At 38.1% G+C, this 17,384-nt stretch overlaps 3 protein-coding genes across 4 annotated transcripts; 1 reads left to right on the plus strand and 2 right to left on the minus strand.

Moving 5' to 3' along the window:
- Positions 1 to 538: 538 nt before the first annotated feature.
- LOC112202880 (mitogen-activated protein kinase 19) lies at positions 539 to 5,499 on the plus strand. Of its 2 annotated transcripts, none has more exons than XM_024343910.2 (10): positions 539 to 996; positions 1,698 to 2,106; positions 2,340 to 2,467; positions 2,617 to 2,676; positions 3,202 to 3,351; positions 3,529 to 3,684; positions 3,843 to 4,054; positions 4,150 to 4,251; positions 4,404 to 4,564; positions 4,885 to 5,499. In XM_024343910.2, the coding sequence occupies exons 1-10, from the start codon at positions 973 to 975 to the stop codon at positions 5,310 to 5,312; spliced, it is 1,830 nt and encodes a 609-aa protein (XP_024199678.1). In that variant the 5' UTR covers positions 539 to 972; the 3' UTR covers positions 5,313 to 5,499. The 2 variants fall into 2 exon arrangements, with proteins under 2 accessions (XP_024199678.1, XP_024199681.1); XM_024343913.2 differs by having other exon boundaries at positions 539 to 858.
- Positions 5,500 to 5,663: 164 nt separating this feature from the next.
- Positions 5,664 to 7,531, minus strand: LOC112202881 (cytochrome P450 71A1). Its single transcript, XM_024343914.2, has 2 exons — positions 6,517 to 7,531; positions 5,664 to 6,365 (listed from the first exon to the last, which is right to left on the minus strand). The coding sequence occupies exons 1-2, from the start codon at positions 7,447 to 7,449 to the stop codon at positions 5,748 to 5,750; spliced, it is 1,551 nt and encodes a 516-aa protein (XP_024199682.1). The 5' UTR covers positions 7,450 to 7,531; the 3' UTR covers positions 5,664 to 5,747.
- A 3,095-nt stretch (positions 7,532 to 10,626) lies between these two features.
- LOC112168289 (protein SRG1) lies at positions 10,627 to 12,851 on the minus strand. Its single transcript, XM_024305407.2, has 4 exons — positions 12,337 to 12,851; positions 11,859 to 12,106; positions 11,412 to 11,736; positions 10,627 to 11,320 (listed from the first exon to the last, which is right to left on the minus strand). The coding sequence occupies exons 1-4, from the start codon at positions 12,646 to 12,648 to the stop codon at positions 11,078 to 11,080; spliced, it is 1,128 nt and encodes a 375-aa protein (XP_024161175.1). The 5' UTR covers positions 12,649 to 12,851; the 3' UTR covers positions 10,627 to 11,077.
- Positions 12,852 to 17,384: the final 4,533 nt, after the last annotated feature.

Raw genomic sequence — 17,384 nt, forward strand, 5'->3', positions numbered from 1 at the left:
AGCATGCTTTGACTTGTATATGCTCCAACTAATTTACAAAAGGGATCACTTTGCTTGAAGATATTTAGAAAAATTGTGATGTCAGCTAAGACCGCACGAAGAAAAACTCAACGTACGTAATAGGATGAGGTTTTATTTTATCACACAAGAGACTTCTCACTTTTGTTAGGAGACATTTAATAGCTAAATACTCTGTATTGGTAAGTCATTATCCATTAATTATTTAAGAGAACACTCTTTGTGAAGTCACGACATCTATCTTCATTTATAATTTTATATCACAATCATACTTTTTTGAATTAGCTATTAATTTGGCGTTATTCTTATCCTTATTTAGAAAGAGAAGATCTTGGTAAGAAAGGAAAAAAAATCCAAAAATTACTTAATAAATGAAAATTTCACCAAAAGAGGAATTGTTGAGATGAAAACTTACACATACGACCGCCGTACATAATTTGAAGACAAAAAAGGTAAAATTTGGGATAATAAAATATTAAAATAAAATATAAATATCCGCTTGAGTGGATAAAACACAAAACGAAAACGAAACGATCACATTTTAAAATCAAAGAAGAAGACGACGACGACGACTCTCTCTTCATTTTCTTCGATCCGACCACCCCAACCGGTCTCTCTCTTTCCCCGAAGAGATCGTTGGGTTTTCAAATTTCGAAAAAACAATCCTAGGGTTTGACTTTTTCAAAATTGGCAGCCCTTCAATTTCAATCTTGCCTCTTTTGAATTTGGGATTGGGGATTGCTGGGGATCTGGGAAATTGGGGGAAGATTTTGAGGGCTGCGGATTTGGATTTGAGAGAGGAGGTTTGGATTAGGGTTTCAAGGTCTCCCCGGAGCGAATGTGGGTAGTTTAGTATTCTTCTTCTTCTAAAGCTTTGATCTTTATACGTCGTCGTCTTCTCTTGAGTTTGGGTTTTGTTTAATTTCTCATAACAAGAAGAAGAAGAAGAAGAAGATGCATACCAATCACCCAAAGAAGGTCTCTTTCTCTTTGTGTTTTGAATTTCTCGGCGTTTTTGAATTGGGGGGTTGTTAAAGATTTTGGGTATTTGGTTGAACATTTCATTGTGTAACATTCTCTTTTTCCTCCATATTTGTAAGGTCTTTGTTTTCTGGGGTGGCATTCCTTTTGGGTGTGTTTCCATTTTTGGTGTTCTTTTACCTTATGTGATTGCTTAATTTGAATTCTAGTTCTGTTTTGAGTGTTTGATGTGGCAATGTGTGCATCTTTTTCTTTCCATATGTTGTGGTGGAATTGTGTTTAAAGAAAGGGACTTTTTGTTTATAACTGTTTTGATGCTCCACCAGAGCATGTTGTTTTGTCTGTGTCGCGTTTATTCTAGCACCCGATTCCATTCTCCTCTTTGCAATAATTTTCTCTGATTTTATGGTTTTGAAAGTGGATGTCTTGATAATGCATGGTGGACTGAGATAAGCGTATTAAACCATGCACCTGTGGAAAGAGGGCTTGTTAGAAAACGAATTGGTGCTTTCTGGTCAGTCGTTGGATTTGGTTCATAAAAATTGCTTTGTAGACAGTGTTCTATAGGACTTATAATGTTAAGAAGTTGCAACTGGTTTGGTTTTTACAATGTCTAACAAGATCGCCACATGCTTAGCCAAAAAAGAAAAAAATCCCAACATGGATGAATTTTGATGTACTCCTTGCTATTTTTTCAGGACCTGAAAGAGATGGAATTTTTCACCGAGTATGGGGATGCTAATAGATACAAGATTCTGGAAGTCATAGGGAAGGGAAGTTATGGGGTGGTTTGTGCGGCTATTGACACACATACTGGGGAGAAAGTTGCCATAAAGAAAATTCATGATATATTTGAGCACATCTCTGATGCTATTAGGATTTTGCGAGAAGTTAAGTTGCTTAGGCTTTTAAGACATCCTGATATTGTTGAAATTAAGCGCATCATGTTACCACCTTCAAAGAGGGAGTTCAAAGATATTTATGTTGTTTTTGAGCTGATGGAGTCAGACCTTCACCAAGTTATCAAGGCTAATGATGACTTGACCCGCGAACATCATCAGTTCTTTCTTTACCAGATGTTACGTGCATTGAAATATATGCATACAGGTGACTGTCTCATTTTCTTTATTTGGGCGTTTCCTTAAATTGTTCAATTTCATAAATTATGAGTGGAACTACAAACTTGGTCAATCATTGTGTATTTTTTTTCAATCAAAAGAGTGGTGAAAGCCCAATATATAATTTTCTCAATTTCTTTACTTAAGCAAAGGGAATGGGGTGGGGTGATATTCAGGATTATTTTATGAACTATGACCTGATTCGAAGACGTTTGGTTGCAGCAAATGTGTATCATCGAGATCTTAAGCCAAAAAACATATTGGCCAATGCAAATTGCAAGCTTAAAGTTTGTGATTTTGGACTAGCAAGAGTTGCCTTTAATGATACCCCAACTACAATATTTTGGACAGTAAGTAGTTTTATTTGAAATCTGAATTTGTCTACAGAATTTTGTATTTTGCTAAAAAAGAGAAAGAAAAAGGTCCAAACAGTTACTTGTCTAATTGTGGCAAAATACTTGATTATGTAATCTCTGGTTTACTTTTGATACAATTGCAGGATTATGTTGCTACACGATGGTACAGAGCTCCGGAACTATGTGGATCATTCTTTTCCAAGGTATGGCTTACTACCATCATTGAATTTTGTTCATATCAAATGGCAATGTAATCAGATCACTACTATTTTTTCGTTGGACTTTAATTTTGGTTAGAGCATGATGTAGTATGGTTTTCTGTTAATCATTCTGTCAGTTAAGACAGTTTCATATAGCATGCCCTATGCACATTTATCTTCTATCTTTAAAAATGAGTCTACTCTCAAAGAAGAAAGAGAAAATTTAATAAGAAACTTAGAGGCCAAATAGGCAAATACAGACTGGTGAAACACTTGGCTTGACATAGTCAAGAAGATTATGCATTTATTTCTCTCTGGAATGCCTTCTAAGTGCTTTATAGTAAGCAGTAATGCTAGATTATAATAATTCTTGTTCAGGGAGGACTATTGAATTCTCCTGGAAGTTGAAATATCTGTCATTCAGGTAATTGTGTCAGGTTATATCCGTTTCTCTGGAGTGGTTTAAGTGCTTTGTCAACTTTTGATTCCGCTGCGAGGGTCTGATTTTAGTTTGCATCTTTTGTGCAGTATACACCGGCCATTGATATATGGAGTATTGGCTGCATATTTGCAGAGGTTTTGACAGGGAAGCCATTGTTTCCCGGTAAAAGTGTTGTTCATCAATTAGATTTGATTACCGACCTCCTTGGAACGCCTACACTAGAGACCATCTCTGGAGTATGAGCCATTCTCTCTCTCTCTCTCTCTACACACACACACACGTGTGCATGTGTTTATTGTATATATTTCACACATCACATCTGTACTATGCTTTATTGTTGTTAGTTCTTTTATTTATTTATTTATTTATTTATTTAATGTATTTGATGTTATGAGTATTTTTTATGCATTCAGGTTCGAAATGAGAAGGCAAGGAAATACTTGACAGAGATGCGGAAAAAGCATCCTGTGTCATTTACACAAAAATTTCCCAAGGCAGATCCTTTAGCACTCCGCCTATTGCAAAGGCTACTGGCCTTTGACCCAAAGGATCGACCGACTGCAGAGGAGGTCTGTGATTTCTCTGATTGATTGTTGTCAGAAAATGCGTATTTCCTCGCGATGCATCTAGCAACATTATCAAGTAGATTTGTAGAGCCTTCTTCTTTGCTTTGCTAATACAGTTGGACCGAAACCTTTTATTTATTTGTATATTTTATATTTTATAGGCATTGGCGGATCCGTACTTCAAGGGTCTGGCCAGAGTCGAGAGAGAGCTTTCTTGTCAGCCTATTTCAAAGCTGGAATTTGAATTTGAAAGGCGAAGAGTGATTAAGGAGGACATTAGGGAACTAATTTACCGGGAAATACTCGAATACCATCCACAACTTCTTAAGGATTACATGAACGGAACTGAAGGCACAAGCTTTTTGTATCCAAGGTTAAAATTGCATCTTATTAATTTTATCACTATATTGTTTCAAATAGATTTTTCTGTTTCCATTTGATAATCTATAACATATTTATCAATTGCAGTGCTATAGGTCAATTCAGAAAGCAGTTTGCTTATCTCGAGGAACATGGTGGTAAAAGTGGACCGGTCATTCCTCCAGAGAGGAAGCATGTCTCCCTTCCACGGTAGGGGTATTTGCAAGCTTATATCAATTTTGGTCAATATTGTAACATTCTGCTGCCATGGAGAGAAAAAAATTGTATCTACAAGGTTTCCGTTACTTTACAATATTAAATATTCTTTTGGATGCATTACCAACAGTAATCCATGTTTGCAGATCTACTGTTCACTCAAGTACGATACCCCCTATTGCACAACCAAATTTGCTCTCGTATGAGAACCGGCAGACAGAAGAGGCTTCTAACTGTCTTAAAGTAACAGACACCATTAATGGGAATCCATCAAAGGCCTCACGTCCTCCACCAAGGGTGCCAACAGGTACCCTACTGCATTTTTTCTCTGTTTAGCATAACTATGCAGATGCAATGAAGTCTCAATTATATGATTATATCTAGTTACTTATGGCACTTCAAACTAGAATTGACCGAGTTTATATTTTTCTACATCTGTCCTAGTTGCTCTGATGTAGAATATGTTTCATAATAACCTTAAGATGCATGATCTGGACTCCAGTTTCAGAGGAACAGATGACATTACTAAGGGTTTAGTTTGATTTACTAGTCTTGTTCCGGCAGAATGTTTTGTTTTGTGTTGTTTTCTTTCTGTTGTATCAATGTTGATTACTTTGCCATACACAGCAAAACCTGGACGAGTTGTCGGACCGGTTCTTCCACATGAGAATGGCAGAAATGCTAAGGAAACCCACGATCCAAGGACGTTCTACAGAAACGCAGTTCTTCCTCAGCAGTCTATCTCTCCACACTGCTTCTTCAGAACTCATACTGCCGGTCAAGAAAAGTCCCTGTTGGAGATGAAGAGGGACGCAGCACATGCTAAACTGCAACCCCATCTTGAACAACGTAACTTGGTGTCAAAACCTATTCCGGGCATGGTCATCGATGTCAACACCAACCCATACCACCCGCCATCCACCAAGGTAGATCAACTAAATGCAATAGATACGAAGCTGCTGCATGCGCAGTCACAGTTTGGTCCTGTTGGTGCCGCAGCTGTAGCTGTAGCTGCTCACAGGAACACAGGAGCTGTTCACTATGGATTGTCTTAGGTGGGTTTAATTGGGATTGTTCAGTGTTAGAATTGAGGAGGGAGGAGTGATTGTATCATTAGCTATTTTTTCTTTCCAATTACCTTTGTAATTATAGTGTTGGATATTAATAAAAAGTTCTAATTTTCAGAAGTACTGGCAGATCGTATACACATATCAGTGATATCACATCTATTATCTGTGTCGATATATACACTTGCGCCTACATTAAATTATGCTGATGAGATGAAAATTGTTTATGGTGAATTGTTGTTAATGTTAAGCATATGCACAATTTTTATAAAGCCTATTTTGGTTTTGGGTGGCAACGAGGATTTACAAACTATAGAAACAACTTGTGATTACTAAAAACACAGAATAAAAAGGTAGGACAATGAAACTAGTAGATTAAGTCATTAAGAACATATATAAAGCATAAGACCTTTGAATGGAGGATCAAGGGGAGTACAATAATGGCACGACATGAAGAGGAGCTTTTTTATGGACAGTGAGACCGTAAACTTCAGTCATGTCCAAGGTCTCGGCCAATGCACTACCACTACTAGGCAATTTCCAATCAAACCAATAAAGAAGGTTTGCAAGCTCGTATTCAGCTGCAGCAACCGCAAAGGTCACTCCAGGACACCCCCTTCTCCCACCACCAAATGCGATGAACTGGAAGTCCTGGCCTCTGAAATCAACTGAGTTGCCCTCAAATCGTTCCGGAAGGAACTCCTCTGGTCTGTCCCAGAATTCAGGGTCCCTTTGGATTGCAAATGCATTCACAAACACTCTTGTTTTCGCAGGGATATAGTAACCTCCCAATTCCACACCTGCAATTGTTTCTCTAGGAATTAAAAGAGGAGCTGGAGGATGTAGTCTTAGAGCTTCTTTGATGACACATTTTAGGTAGTCCATTTGTTCGATATCACTCACATCCACCCTTGCCTTTTTTCCCACCACCCGTCTAACTTCTTCTTGGACTTTGGCCATTACATTTGGATTTCTCACCAGCTCTGCCATTAACCATTCCAACGCGGTTGAACTAGTATCACTTCCCCCAATGAGCATGTCCTATAAAAGATGCAAAATTTACCAAATGTGGAGAGAAAAAAAAAACAATAAGAAAATGAACTCCCCTTATTACCTTAAGAAGAATAATTAATCCTAATAATAAAAATGACAATGAGTATATACAAAAATGTTGAGGGAAGGAGAGACAGACCACTAGGATGGCTTTCAGGTTGTCTCGAGTAAGCTCGAAGTCAAGGATGCTATCCTTTTGAAGCTGGAGGAGAATATCCACAAAGTCCTTGGAATCAACTTCTCCATTTGCTGACTTATGCTTTTCAATTAACTGATCAAGGAATCCATCTACTTCGACAAAGGTTTTATTCAACCGCGCAGTTAGTCCTCTAAGACTGTCAATCCATCTCAAAGAAGGGAAGAAATCTCCGAAGCTGAAAACCATTAGTTGAGCCATCAACGTTCTTGACAACTCTCCAAACCAATTTCCATTTTCTTCTATAAAATTCTGTCCAAGAACGCACCTAGACATTATGTTGTTGGAGGCTTTTATCAGCATCTCACTTAGATTAATAGGAGACTGGCGGAGGCACGCTTTTCCTATCTTGTTTACCAACTCCCCAATTTCTTCTTCTCTTGCATACTGAAATTGTTGCACCCTTTTGAGGCTGAGAAGTTCAAGAACACAAAGTTTCCGAACTTGTCTCCAGTACTCCCCATAAGGAGCAAAGCCGATGTCGTGGCATCCATAGACTAATATGTTTGCAGCTGTAGTTTTGGGACGGCTGGAGAAAACAGTATCATGGGTCTTCATGACTTCCTTGGCCATTTCTGCTGATGAAACTACTAGTGTTGGAACTAGGCCCAAGTGAAGTAGCATTAGAGGGCCATACTTCTTAGACAGATTGCCAAGAGAGCGGTGTGGGAGTGTGCCTAGCTGGTGGAGGTTTCCAATTAGTGGTAACCTTGTTGGAGATGGCGGTAACTTGAGTTTCGAACCTGATCCGGAAAATGAAAACAAAATGAATATGGAAAGCGAGAGGAGAGAAACCAAGAAAAGATTGAAGGGAGTGGTGATCCTTTGTAGCTCTTGCCCCAGTTGATTCAAACATGGTAATAGAGCCATTGCCATATCTTTTGGGCACCACTTGAAATCTAGATCCTTCGTAAAGAAGTTGTGCTGAGATTTATATGTTGTAAATTCTTGTATGCATCGACGCTGTAAGTGACCCAATACTTATAAGATAACCTTAGCCCTTAATATTTATAATAATACAAAATTGCCAAAAATATATTCCGCTTAATTTCTCTATGGCCCAAAACTTATATGGATCGTCATGCTAGCTAGCTACATGATGACCGTATTTCACAGTGCCATACACATTTTTCTCCCTTCGACCCCATAATTCACATTGCGTCGACATCGAGTTCAATTACTATTATATTCATATTGCGTCGACATTGAGTTTAAATACTATTATATCATTTTCTACAGTTGAAAATAAGTTATGACCGAAGAAAAAGTTGATAATAATTGATATTAGAATATTATTAAACCAATTAATTAAAGAATAAAAAGTCAAAAGAAAATCTTTGCTCTTGATTTATATTGAAAGGCAATCAAATTATGGGTCCCATTATATTTAACTTTGCACTAGAAGCTGCTGCTTTCAGCAAAATATCTAGGTTCTGACCGAAGAACAATAACGCAGGAAGCACCTAAAATGTACAAATAATGCTGAGGGCTTATCTCCCGGGAGAACCAGATTGCAGCTTCGCCACCTAACGCATGCGCAGCTGTAATTATTCCTTGGCTCATACGTACACTACAAACAGAAGAAAAACCAAGTATTAACAGTCTAAAATGCACCATGTCAGTGCGGTTCGTGAATGCGAGGCAGAACCTTTTTTAATTGGGACTCTTTTCCAGCTCTTTCTTCTGGAGTTCTGACCTGTTAAGTCGTTCATTCTGAGGAGGATTCATAGCATATTATTTCGGCTCGCTTTTAGAGACGATTAGCTGCAAAAGGACAGGATTCAGTTTCACACCTTTCTCCTAATTCTGACCTTATATATGTATGCGTCTTCTGCAATGCTGTTCATGCAGGAATCCTCTAGTTTGTGAATTTGCTTAGTTTGATGGTATTTGGGAGAGGACGAGAGGTGCATGGCCTAGTGTCACAGTCCAACAGTTGGGGCCTAATTGTAGATGCTCAAGACCCATGTAGAGATATTTTGCACCTTTTCAAGTATCCCAGATCTTTCTAGGTTGAGTTTTAGTTGTGTCTACATGTATACACTAATTGTGTCCTTTTAAAGAATTTTACGTTGTAAGTTGGACAGTTAATCAAGTCGATATCAACTGCCCAGCAGCCCAACTATAAGGATTAAGGAAGTTACGAGGTACTAGACAAAGGGAGGTCTTATTTACCCAACACAAAACAATTAGTGGGTCTACACTTGCAGACTTGCTAGTCTAATGAGGAGAAGCTTCAAAAAGTCTTTCTTCAGGACTGAATTTTAGTAAGTTTACTTAATCTTATATAAATCATTCTCTACGGAGAGAATTATTTTAAGATCCATATTTTCAGACGTGACATCTATTACTTACGTTCAATAAATAATTGTCTTGATTGTCACAAACTTAGAAAGTATGTAATCAATACCTTAATCATCCAGAGCCTTCCTTTCTTTTATTTACAAATCATTTTTCGTCTAATTAATATTGAGAATATAAGTCGCAGCACCTTGGAATATGGAGACTTCGTCTATATATGAGTTTACAAGGATTTGGGTAAACTCAATCCATTATCAATAGGTTTTGGTTGTGAACCTCAAATACTTTATCCATTACAAGGTATCTCCCAACTGAATTGGTTTTGGTTATGAATCTCAAATTACTTTATTGATTACAAGGTATCTCCCTACTGAATCTGACATGTTCAGTTTTGTTATGAAGTCATGAGTAACTAATGCTATGCTAGAAGGGGACATTACAACATTAAGAATGACAAGGTTATCAACCAAGTAGTTCATAGCCTCGTACGTAAAGATCAAACATTATTTATGTATTTATACATGTAATTTACCTTAATTAGTACCCTCAACGTAATTCTCCTACATTTTACTCCAACCACTATTTTTGACAAATATTAGGCCTGCAATACATCACCATAGTTAAACAATACAGTTATCACTAGATATAGAGTTATAGACTAGACCAAAACACACACTTTGTGTGTGGGTTTAATTTTTAAAAGAAAAAAAAAACAAAATAATCATTGGAGAAACGTGGAGAGTTTTGGAATTTTTTTTTTCCTCCTCTTTTGCTGTGGAACTGTGGAAGTGGGAAAGTTATAGAGAGAGATTTCATGAGTAACTAATGCTATGCTAGAAGGGGACATTACAACATTAAGAATGACAAGGTTATCAACCAAGTAGTTCATAGCCTCGTACGTAAAGATCAAACATTATTTATGTATTTATACATGTAATTTACCTTAATTAGTACCCCCAACGTAATTCTCCTACATTTTACTCCAACCACTATTTTTGACAAATATTAGGCCTGCAATACATCACCATAGTTAAACAATACAGTTATCACTAGATATAGAGTTATAGACTAGACCAAAACACACATGTGGGTTTAATTTTTAAAAGAAAAAAAAAACAAAATAATCATTGGAGAAACGTGGAGAGTTTTGGAATTTTTTTTTCCTTCCTCTTTTGCTGTGGAAGTGGGAAAGTTATAGAAAGAGACTTTATGGGGAAATAAATTAAAATTTTATTCTATTATTTTGTTTATTACGATTATGGCCTTCATTTATTAAAAAACATTTTTAGATAGTCTACGGTCTAAGGATTAAGTCGTCTTTTCACGCTCACTTTGGCTAACAAAATTTATTCTCTTAATAATAGTATAGATAATGCATATTACTGTCGGCGATTATCTAATCACTTTTTTTTTAATATATATATATATATTTTTTTATCAAAGAGGTTATCCCATTAAATAGATTCAGCAAACAGTACAAAAACGAAACCTGAGGGGTTGACATAAAGAATTGTTCCTTAGAAAACCCTAAAACCTATCCTAAAAAAGAATAAGACCCAGGATACCTCAGTACACCCACATTTTAGAAAATTCACTCACCTTTATTCTAACAAAAACCTAATACTCCGAAATATGATTAAAATGTTCCTCAGAGTTACTAGATTTTTGCGAACTCTTCTCTCAAAAAAAGAAAAAATTAGGCCCATCATCTTTTCGTGAAAAAAGCTGGGAACCCAATACTATCTTAAAAAATAAATAACTAATAGTTCCATGAACCCAGTTAGACCAGGCCTACCACCGCAGGACGAGGCGACCCCTGCGCGCCCTCGTTCCAAGCCAACTCTGATCCAAGATCCGGTCGGCCAAGAGTCTATCACCGCCATCACAACCAACAACAGTAGCAATGAGAAAAAGGCAAAAGCCTATGTTTAGGTAATACCGACAAACTAGCCCGCCGTCACCACCGCAAATCAGACGAGGAAGAGGAGAAGGGACCCCCTTCTCTGTCAAAGGAACAGAGCTGCCACCAGTCGAAACAAACCGCCGCGGAAAATCCTCTCTTGCGAGAGTCAGAGGAGAGACCATTCACACTTTTGACTGTTGAAGTTTGCTATTATCTGATCACTTTATTCTAGACTTACCAATTGAGTACACAATATTCATCTTGATGATCTTAACATATTAGGTACCCGAAGAACTTAATTTATACTTTGAGATCATCAAGAAAAGATTTTCCTTGAAGCTTACGCGCAAAAAAGGCTTTGGTGTAGTCTTGCACTCCGATTCTTGTATATGCAGCAGGTGTTTGTTCCGTGATCAAGCTAGAGGCTGGTCCAATTTCACCATCAAATCTCGGGTTGCAAAATGTCGCGATTGAGAGTCTTTCTTTTTCGGAGTTTACAATTGCTCGATGCTCAATGCTACGATAAGTCCCATTTGTTTTAATCTGCCATTAGTTCAATTTATATTTAAAGCTAGCTAGTGAATATTTCTCATTCAAGTAGGTAATAGCGTTAAGTAATTAAGAAGTTGATTACCTCCAAAGCGTCTCCGATGTTGACAATAAAGGCATCAGCAAGTGGCTTAACGGGAACCCAAATCCCGTCCTTCTTGATTTGGAGACCTTCAATTTCATTGACTTGCAGGAGGATGGTGAGGCCCGAGGCGTCCGAATGTGGAGTAAAGCCGATGACTTTCTCCGGCTGAGGACATGGAGGATAATAATTCATCCTCATGGATTGCATTCCATCTTCAAATAACTCGGTCAATTCCTTGGCATCAATTTTTAAAGCATTTTCCATTTGTGTCAGGATAGCCATGGCTAGGTTGTTCAGTTCCAATGAGTACATCTCCAAGGTGTCTCTGTTCGATCATGTAACATATGTAAGTTTCTTTGTAAATAGTCACGCACCTAGATCATCATTCATCATGCAATAGTAGCCTAATTTAATATGCACACGCAGAGAGAGAGAGAGAGAGAGAACTTGAAAGGAGTAGGGAGCTCCGGGAATAAGTGAGGCTTCCTCATCCGGACGGGAAGGGTGGTGAGGAAGAAAACATCAGCCCAATCAAGTTTTTGCTCTTCGGAAACGACAAAGAGTTGTCCAAAACCCTCCATTTCGTCTGGATGCTGCCATAACCTTTTCTTCTCCTCTATCGAGAGGTTGAAGAAGTCTTGAATTTCTGTCTTAATTTTCTCCAACAAAGAAGAGCTCACCCCATGGTTTACCAACTGCTTGCAACATACAATTAAAAGCACTCTACGGTCAATGATTGCTTTCTTGCTTATTTTGAAGTGATATACTGATACTTTGTCCAAAATATCCAAAATAAACGGTTAAGTTCAAGTGTTTAACCCCACATACATTCAAATGGTACCTTTCATCAATAGAAGTATTGGTACATGAATGTATTGAAGAAAGAGGGAATTTAAATACTTTCTGAACTCTAAACTTGAGGTACCTGGAAGAAACCCCACTCTTTGCAAGCCAAGTGGAGCCTAGCCAGTTCATCAGAATCATGAGAACTGTTCGATTCTTTCCTGGAAAGCAGTTTCTCGAAGTTGATGGTTGGTATTTCAGGCTGTACAGAACTGCGCGCGTCGTCGGAATCGATCTTGTTTTTTTGGTCTCGAGCATCACTATCATCGAGATCTTGCTGTATATATCTGGGTGGAAGGGTGGTTATGGGCTTCTTGGCTAATTCTTGAACAGAAGGAACAAGATGAGAAACACCGCATACCCAGCTGCTGCTCTCTTCCTCTACTATTTCCATGGCTTTTGCCCTGTTAATTTCTTTTCCCGAGGGGTTCCTCGTGTTAACAAGAATATAAATGATGGGCACCAAAACCCTGGGTTAATTGTTAATTGAGAGATAAGGAAGAGATAATCAAAAGAAAGAGCTAAAGACTGAAAATGCAAATTCATTCGCATTTCTCAAGGTCAGCAGATAGAGTATATCTATTTGGTGCTGGTTGCTCCAGGGGAGATTCCATCTAGTGGTTTGTTTAGTCGTTTTGTATAACATAACGACAAGCATACTTGTCGATCTGCACAAGGATACTTGTCAATTCAATTAGATACTTTACGAATTTTGTAACACAAATTAGTAATTGGTCTTAAATTTCATTCATACTAATTTTCTAATGACCTAAAATTTAAGGTGATTTCATAATTAATGTAGGAGTAATTGGACATGACCAAAAATTGATTTTTGAATGGCCTAAAACGATCTTTCTAGTCTAACATAACAATATCCGATGTAGCAGTAATATGTAGGACATTGGGATAATTATTTGGGTTAATTACATATAAGTGCATATTTGAATGTTTTTTTAGCTATAAAGTAACCAACTATTTTTTTTTCCCTCGTAAGGCCACTAGAATAAAAAAAGGTGTTCAATTTTAGATATAAAATTTAATATATTTACATAAATGCCACTAGAGTAAAAAGTTAACAATCATCCTCTCTCTTCTCTCCAGTGAGGTCTCCGGCCAACTTCCGGCGGGTCTCCGGCCAACTTCCGGTGAACTCCGGCGACTACAAAAGTTACTGTCATTAACACCAAAAGCTACTGTCGTAAGCAATAAAAGCTACTCTGATCAGATTTCCGATAACCTCCGGCGAGGTTACAAAAGCAACTGTTATCAGTAACAAAAGCTACTGTGGTGAGATTTCCGACAACCTCTAGCGAGGTCACAAAAGCTATTGTCACCAGCAACAAAAGCTACTGTCACTAGTAATAAAAGTTACTCTGGTGAGATTTCCGGCAACTTCCGGTGAGGTAACAAAAACTACTATCACTAACAACAACAGCTACTCCTTACCAAAAAGACCTAATGCTCCTTAAAACCAAAAGCTACTGTCACCAACACCAAAAGCTACTCTCATCAGCAACAAACGTTACTCTCACCAATAACAGAAAACTACTCTCACGAACAGCAAAAGTTGCTCTCACTAACACTAAAAGAAAGCTACTCCGGTATCAAAAACTACTCTCTCCATAAACAAAAACTACTCTCACCAACACAAAAAGCTACTACTACCACCACAAAAAAACTACATTCACCACCAACAAAAACTACTCTCACCAATGTCAAAAACTATTATCACCACCGCAAAAAGCTATAATCATCACCACCAAAAGTTACTCTCACCAACAACAAAAGATACTATCATCAACATCAAAATCTCTTCTCACCAACAATAAAAAACTACTTTCACCAACTCCGAAAGCTATTCTCACAAACTCTGAAAATTACTCTTACCAACATTGAAAACCGCATCTTAGATAAACAGAGAGAGTTTTGAGGGTTCTTTACTTGTGAGAACAAATGCATTAAAACCAAAGCAGGCCCAAATGCCAACAGAGGCTATCATAAGTTCAGAACATTAAAACTAGTCTGTGCAGAATCAAAGGGACAGAGGAACTTGACACAAGAAAATGGTAGGCAATATATAAAGAGTTTTACCAGCAGGGTGACAGAAGCACAATTGAGAAACCAAACAGGCTTTGAATTGATTAAGCTTATCCAGGTCTCAGAGCTAGTACTTTGAATTGATGACTAGTATATGAATTACAGCCACTCGGTAATTCTACGACATCAAATACACATCACAAATTCACTTAAATCTTGAACATCAAACTTAACTATTCCAATCGCTCTAAACAATTTGTAATCATGTAGAGGTTTCTCAATTCTTACAGCAAATCAAACTCAAGAAATTCGGAATCCAAATACTCAGTAAATCAAACTTAAGAATTCCATAAGCTCTGAATGTTCAAAAATCAAATAATCCTAGGCTGAATTAGCTCGGAGATGCAATCTGGAAATAGAAGGTAAACCTGAAGCTCGACGACGATGACGAATTAGGGCCGATTGCGCTCAGGCCCGACTACGAAGAACGCATCTGGAATCCGCTCAGGTTGAATTAGAGGACATCGACGACCTCGTATCTCGACGAGGAGCGTAAGGTCGCCGGAGTTGAACAACGCGGCGGTATCGAAGACGTCGATCATATCAGATCTACTTCACCTTCATCCTTCTCGCCTTGCGCTGCGGGATCGTGAGATAGCCAGATTGGTGTTAGAGGCAGTGGATTTAAGGACCTCGATGATCCATTTTCCGGCGACGTTATCCTCATGCGTGGAGATGATGAGAATCTACTCCGGCTCGTCTCCGTTCGAGTCCGCTTCGATTGAGAAAGGTAATGGAGATGGAATCAGCGACAGAATCAGTGATGGCGTTGAGGAAGGGTGCCGCTGAAGCCGAGCGAGATGGTGAGAAAGGGAGCTGCCGGAGCTGAGCAAGGGTTTTCTCGTCGGAGAGAGAGAGAGAGAGAGAGAGAGAGAGAGAGAGAGAGAATTTATGTCGTTTTGGTGAGAGACTAATCGATGGAGTCCGTTTAATTTCTTCCACGAAGGGCAAAATCATCAGTAAGGAAATAATTTTAAGATAAGAGTGGCCTTATGTGTACAAAAAATCTTTGGTGGCCTTATGGCTAATTTAAGTTTTAAAATGACACTTGTATGTAATTTTCTATAATTATTTGATTTGGAATGGCAATCTAAGGTGATTTTCCTAGTTTGACATAACAAAATACGATTTAGAGCTTGAATTTACATCCAAACCCTAGAGAGAGAGGAGGCCACTTGGTAAACCACAGAGTCATGGCAGGCTGGAAGGGATGTAGTATCCGAATGTAGGTGGTCCGGTCGAAGAAGGGGCTGCAGGGTGATGGTGCCACAGTCCAGGGCGCTGGGTGGTTTTGACGGAAAACAGCAGTGGTGGTCTGATGGCCAGAAGTCGAGGCTGATATCGCTATACACCAGAGAGGATCGCGGTCGGTCTGGCAAGTGGTTCGAGGCGGTGTCGAGGGATCGGAGGTCGCCGGGTAGTGAGACGGTGTGATGGCAGCGTTGAGACCTACTCTGATCAGATCGGGTTGGATGGATTTGATCCCGTTTGGATGGTTTGAATCCGATCTGGGGTGACTTGGGTGGTTTGGATCCAATCTGGGATGCGGCGGCGCCTTTAGCTGGCGTGAAGCGGTATGCCGCCGATGGTGGGACTGTGCGGGAGGTGCAGGCAAACTGTTGGCGTCATGGCTGTTGGAGTGTTCAACCTAGAGTTGGGCTTGGTGATATTTGGGCCTGGCCTTGGGCCTTGGACCGTACCCTTGTTATTTTTCTTTTATTGTAAACTACTTTTTACTATGACGTGGATCTATATCGGTAATAAGTCCCTACTATCTTTTGGTAGGGCGACGTGAGCTTTGTCTAGGTATGCACACTCAATGTGCCTTGTCTTGCCTAACGAGGCGGCGAACTATTTGCTTGATCAAATGGACGCAACCTACTAGTAGCAGAATGAAATTGAGTGTTGCCAGATTTATTTCCATGCAGCAACATAGTGGAAAAACTGTGCTATTTGTAATCATGTTTATTTGTGATAAAGTTATCTTTCCGGTATGTCACTGCTGTGTCAAAGCAAAATGGAGTAGTCACACTCATGAGTACACTCTTTGCTAATTGGTGCTTGTTAGAATACATAGTTTTTGTAGAGAATCCTAATATTATTTCAGGATGTTCTCTTTATGCTTATTGTAATCTGGGGTTCAGATTCTACGTCCTCCCTTATATTCTGCAATTTCATTAATCAAGACTTGAGAGCAGCCGCACTAACCCTTTAAAAAAAAAAAAAAAATGAAATACGATGTAGTGACAATTTTTCATAAGTTGTAACATTAAATATTGCTGATGTTTTGCTCTTTCATCTTCTTATCTTTTTTATTTTAATTTGAGATTTTGAATCATGAACTCTTAAGCATCTCCAATACATTGGTCCAATTAAAATATAGTAGAATTCACAACTCCAACAATTTTATTACTTTTGAAAAGTGGCCATCACTATTTAAAAAGTTTGGTTTGTTAATTAAATAAACTTTATTCTATTTTGTCTCTATTTGGAATTTAATTTGACTATAATAAAATATTAAAATTTCACTACTAACACTGGTTTAGTGGAACTCTGAAAAGTAACTGCTCAATTTTTTTTTTTTTTTGAGAGAAAGATGACAGAATTGTATTAAATGTTCTAGCAATGGCTATCACTGTTAGAGATGTGTGTTCTCCCAAAGTTTTGAATATTTTTATGTTCCACTTTCCTTTCAACAAACATAGAAAAATATTACAAAATTTTTGTAGATCTTGATAGAAATACCAAGTAATTGATCTGAAAAGATGCAATTATATACCCATGTCAAGAATATTAATATGTGTGTGTACGTACATGGCACTTCTAGTGACAGATCTCTCAGCCAGAAGATGTGGTGAAGTTAGGAGTGATTTTTTTTTTTAATAACTATTTTAAGGGATCACTTATTAGACTCACTTTTCGATCACATATCCACATCTCAACCGTTTAGTTTTTAGGCCTATATGAGTAGATCACCTCTATAAATTTTTATCCAAATTTATAATTATTAAGGCAACATTGCAATTTACAAAA

This window comes from Rosa chinensis, chromosome 5 (genome assembly GCF_002994745.2).
Source record: "Rosa chinensis cultivar Old Blush chromosome 5, RchiOBHm-V2, whole genome shotgun sequence".
NCBI classification, from domain to species: Eukaryota; Viridiplantae; Streptophyta; class Magnoliopsida; order Rosales; family Rosaceae; genus Rosa; species Rosa chinensis.

Bases quoted from the DNA above. Each gene is read 5' to 3' on its own strand.
- LOC112202880 (XM_024343910.2), top strand. From the start codon at position 973: ATGCATACCAATCACCCAAAGAAG. The intron at 2,468-2,616 runs GTAAGTAGTTTT...ATACAATTGCAG, and splicing joins CAACTACAATATTTTGGACA to GATTATGTTGCTACACGATG. The intron at 3,352-3,528 runs GTATGAGCCATT...TTATGCATTCAG, and splicing joins CACTAGAGACCATCTCTGGA to GTTCGAAATGAGAAGGCAAG.
- LOC112202881 (XM_024343914.2), bottom strand. From the start codon at position 7,449: ATGGCAATGGCTCTATTACCATGTTTGAATCAACTGGGGCAAGAGCTA. The intron at 6,366-6,516 runs GTCTGTCTCTCC...CATCTTTTATAG, and splicing joins ACCTGAAAGCCATCCTAGTG to GACATGCTCATTGGGGGAAG.
- LOC112168289 (XM_024305407.2), bottom strand. From the start codon at position 12,648: ATGGAAATAGTAGAGGAAGAGAGCAGCAGCTGGGTATGCGGTGTTTCT. The intron at 11,737-11,858 runs GTTCTCTCTCTC...ATGATCGAACAG, and splicing joins GAGCTCCCTACTCCTTTCAA to AGACACCTTGGAGATGTACT. The intron at 11,321-11,411 runs GTAATCAACTTC...AACTAATGGCAG, and splicing joins ACATCGGAGACGCTTTGGAG to ATTAAAACAAATGGGACTTA.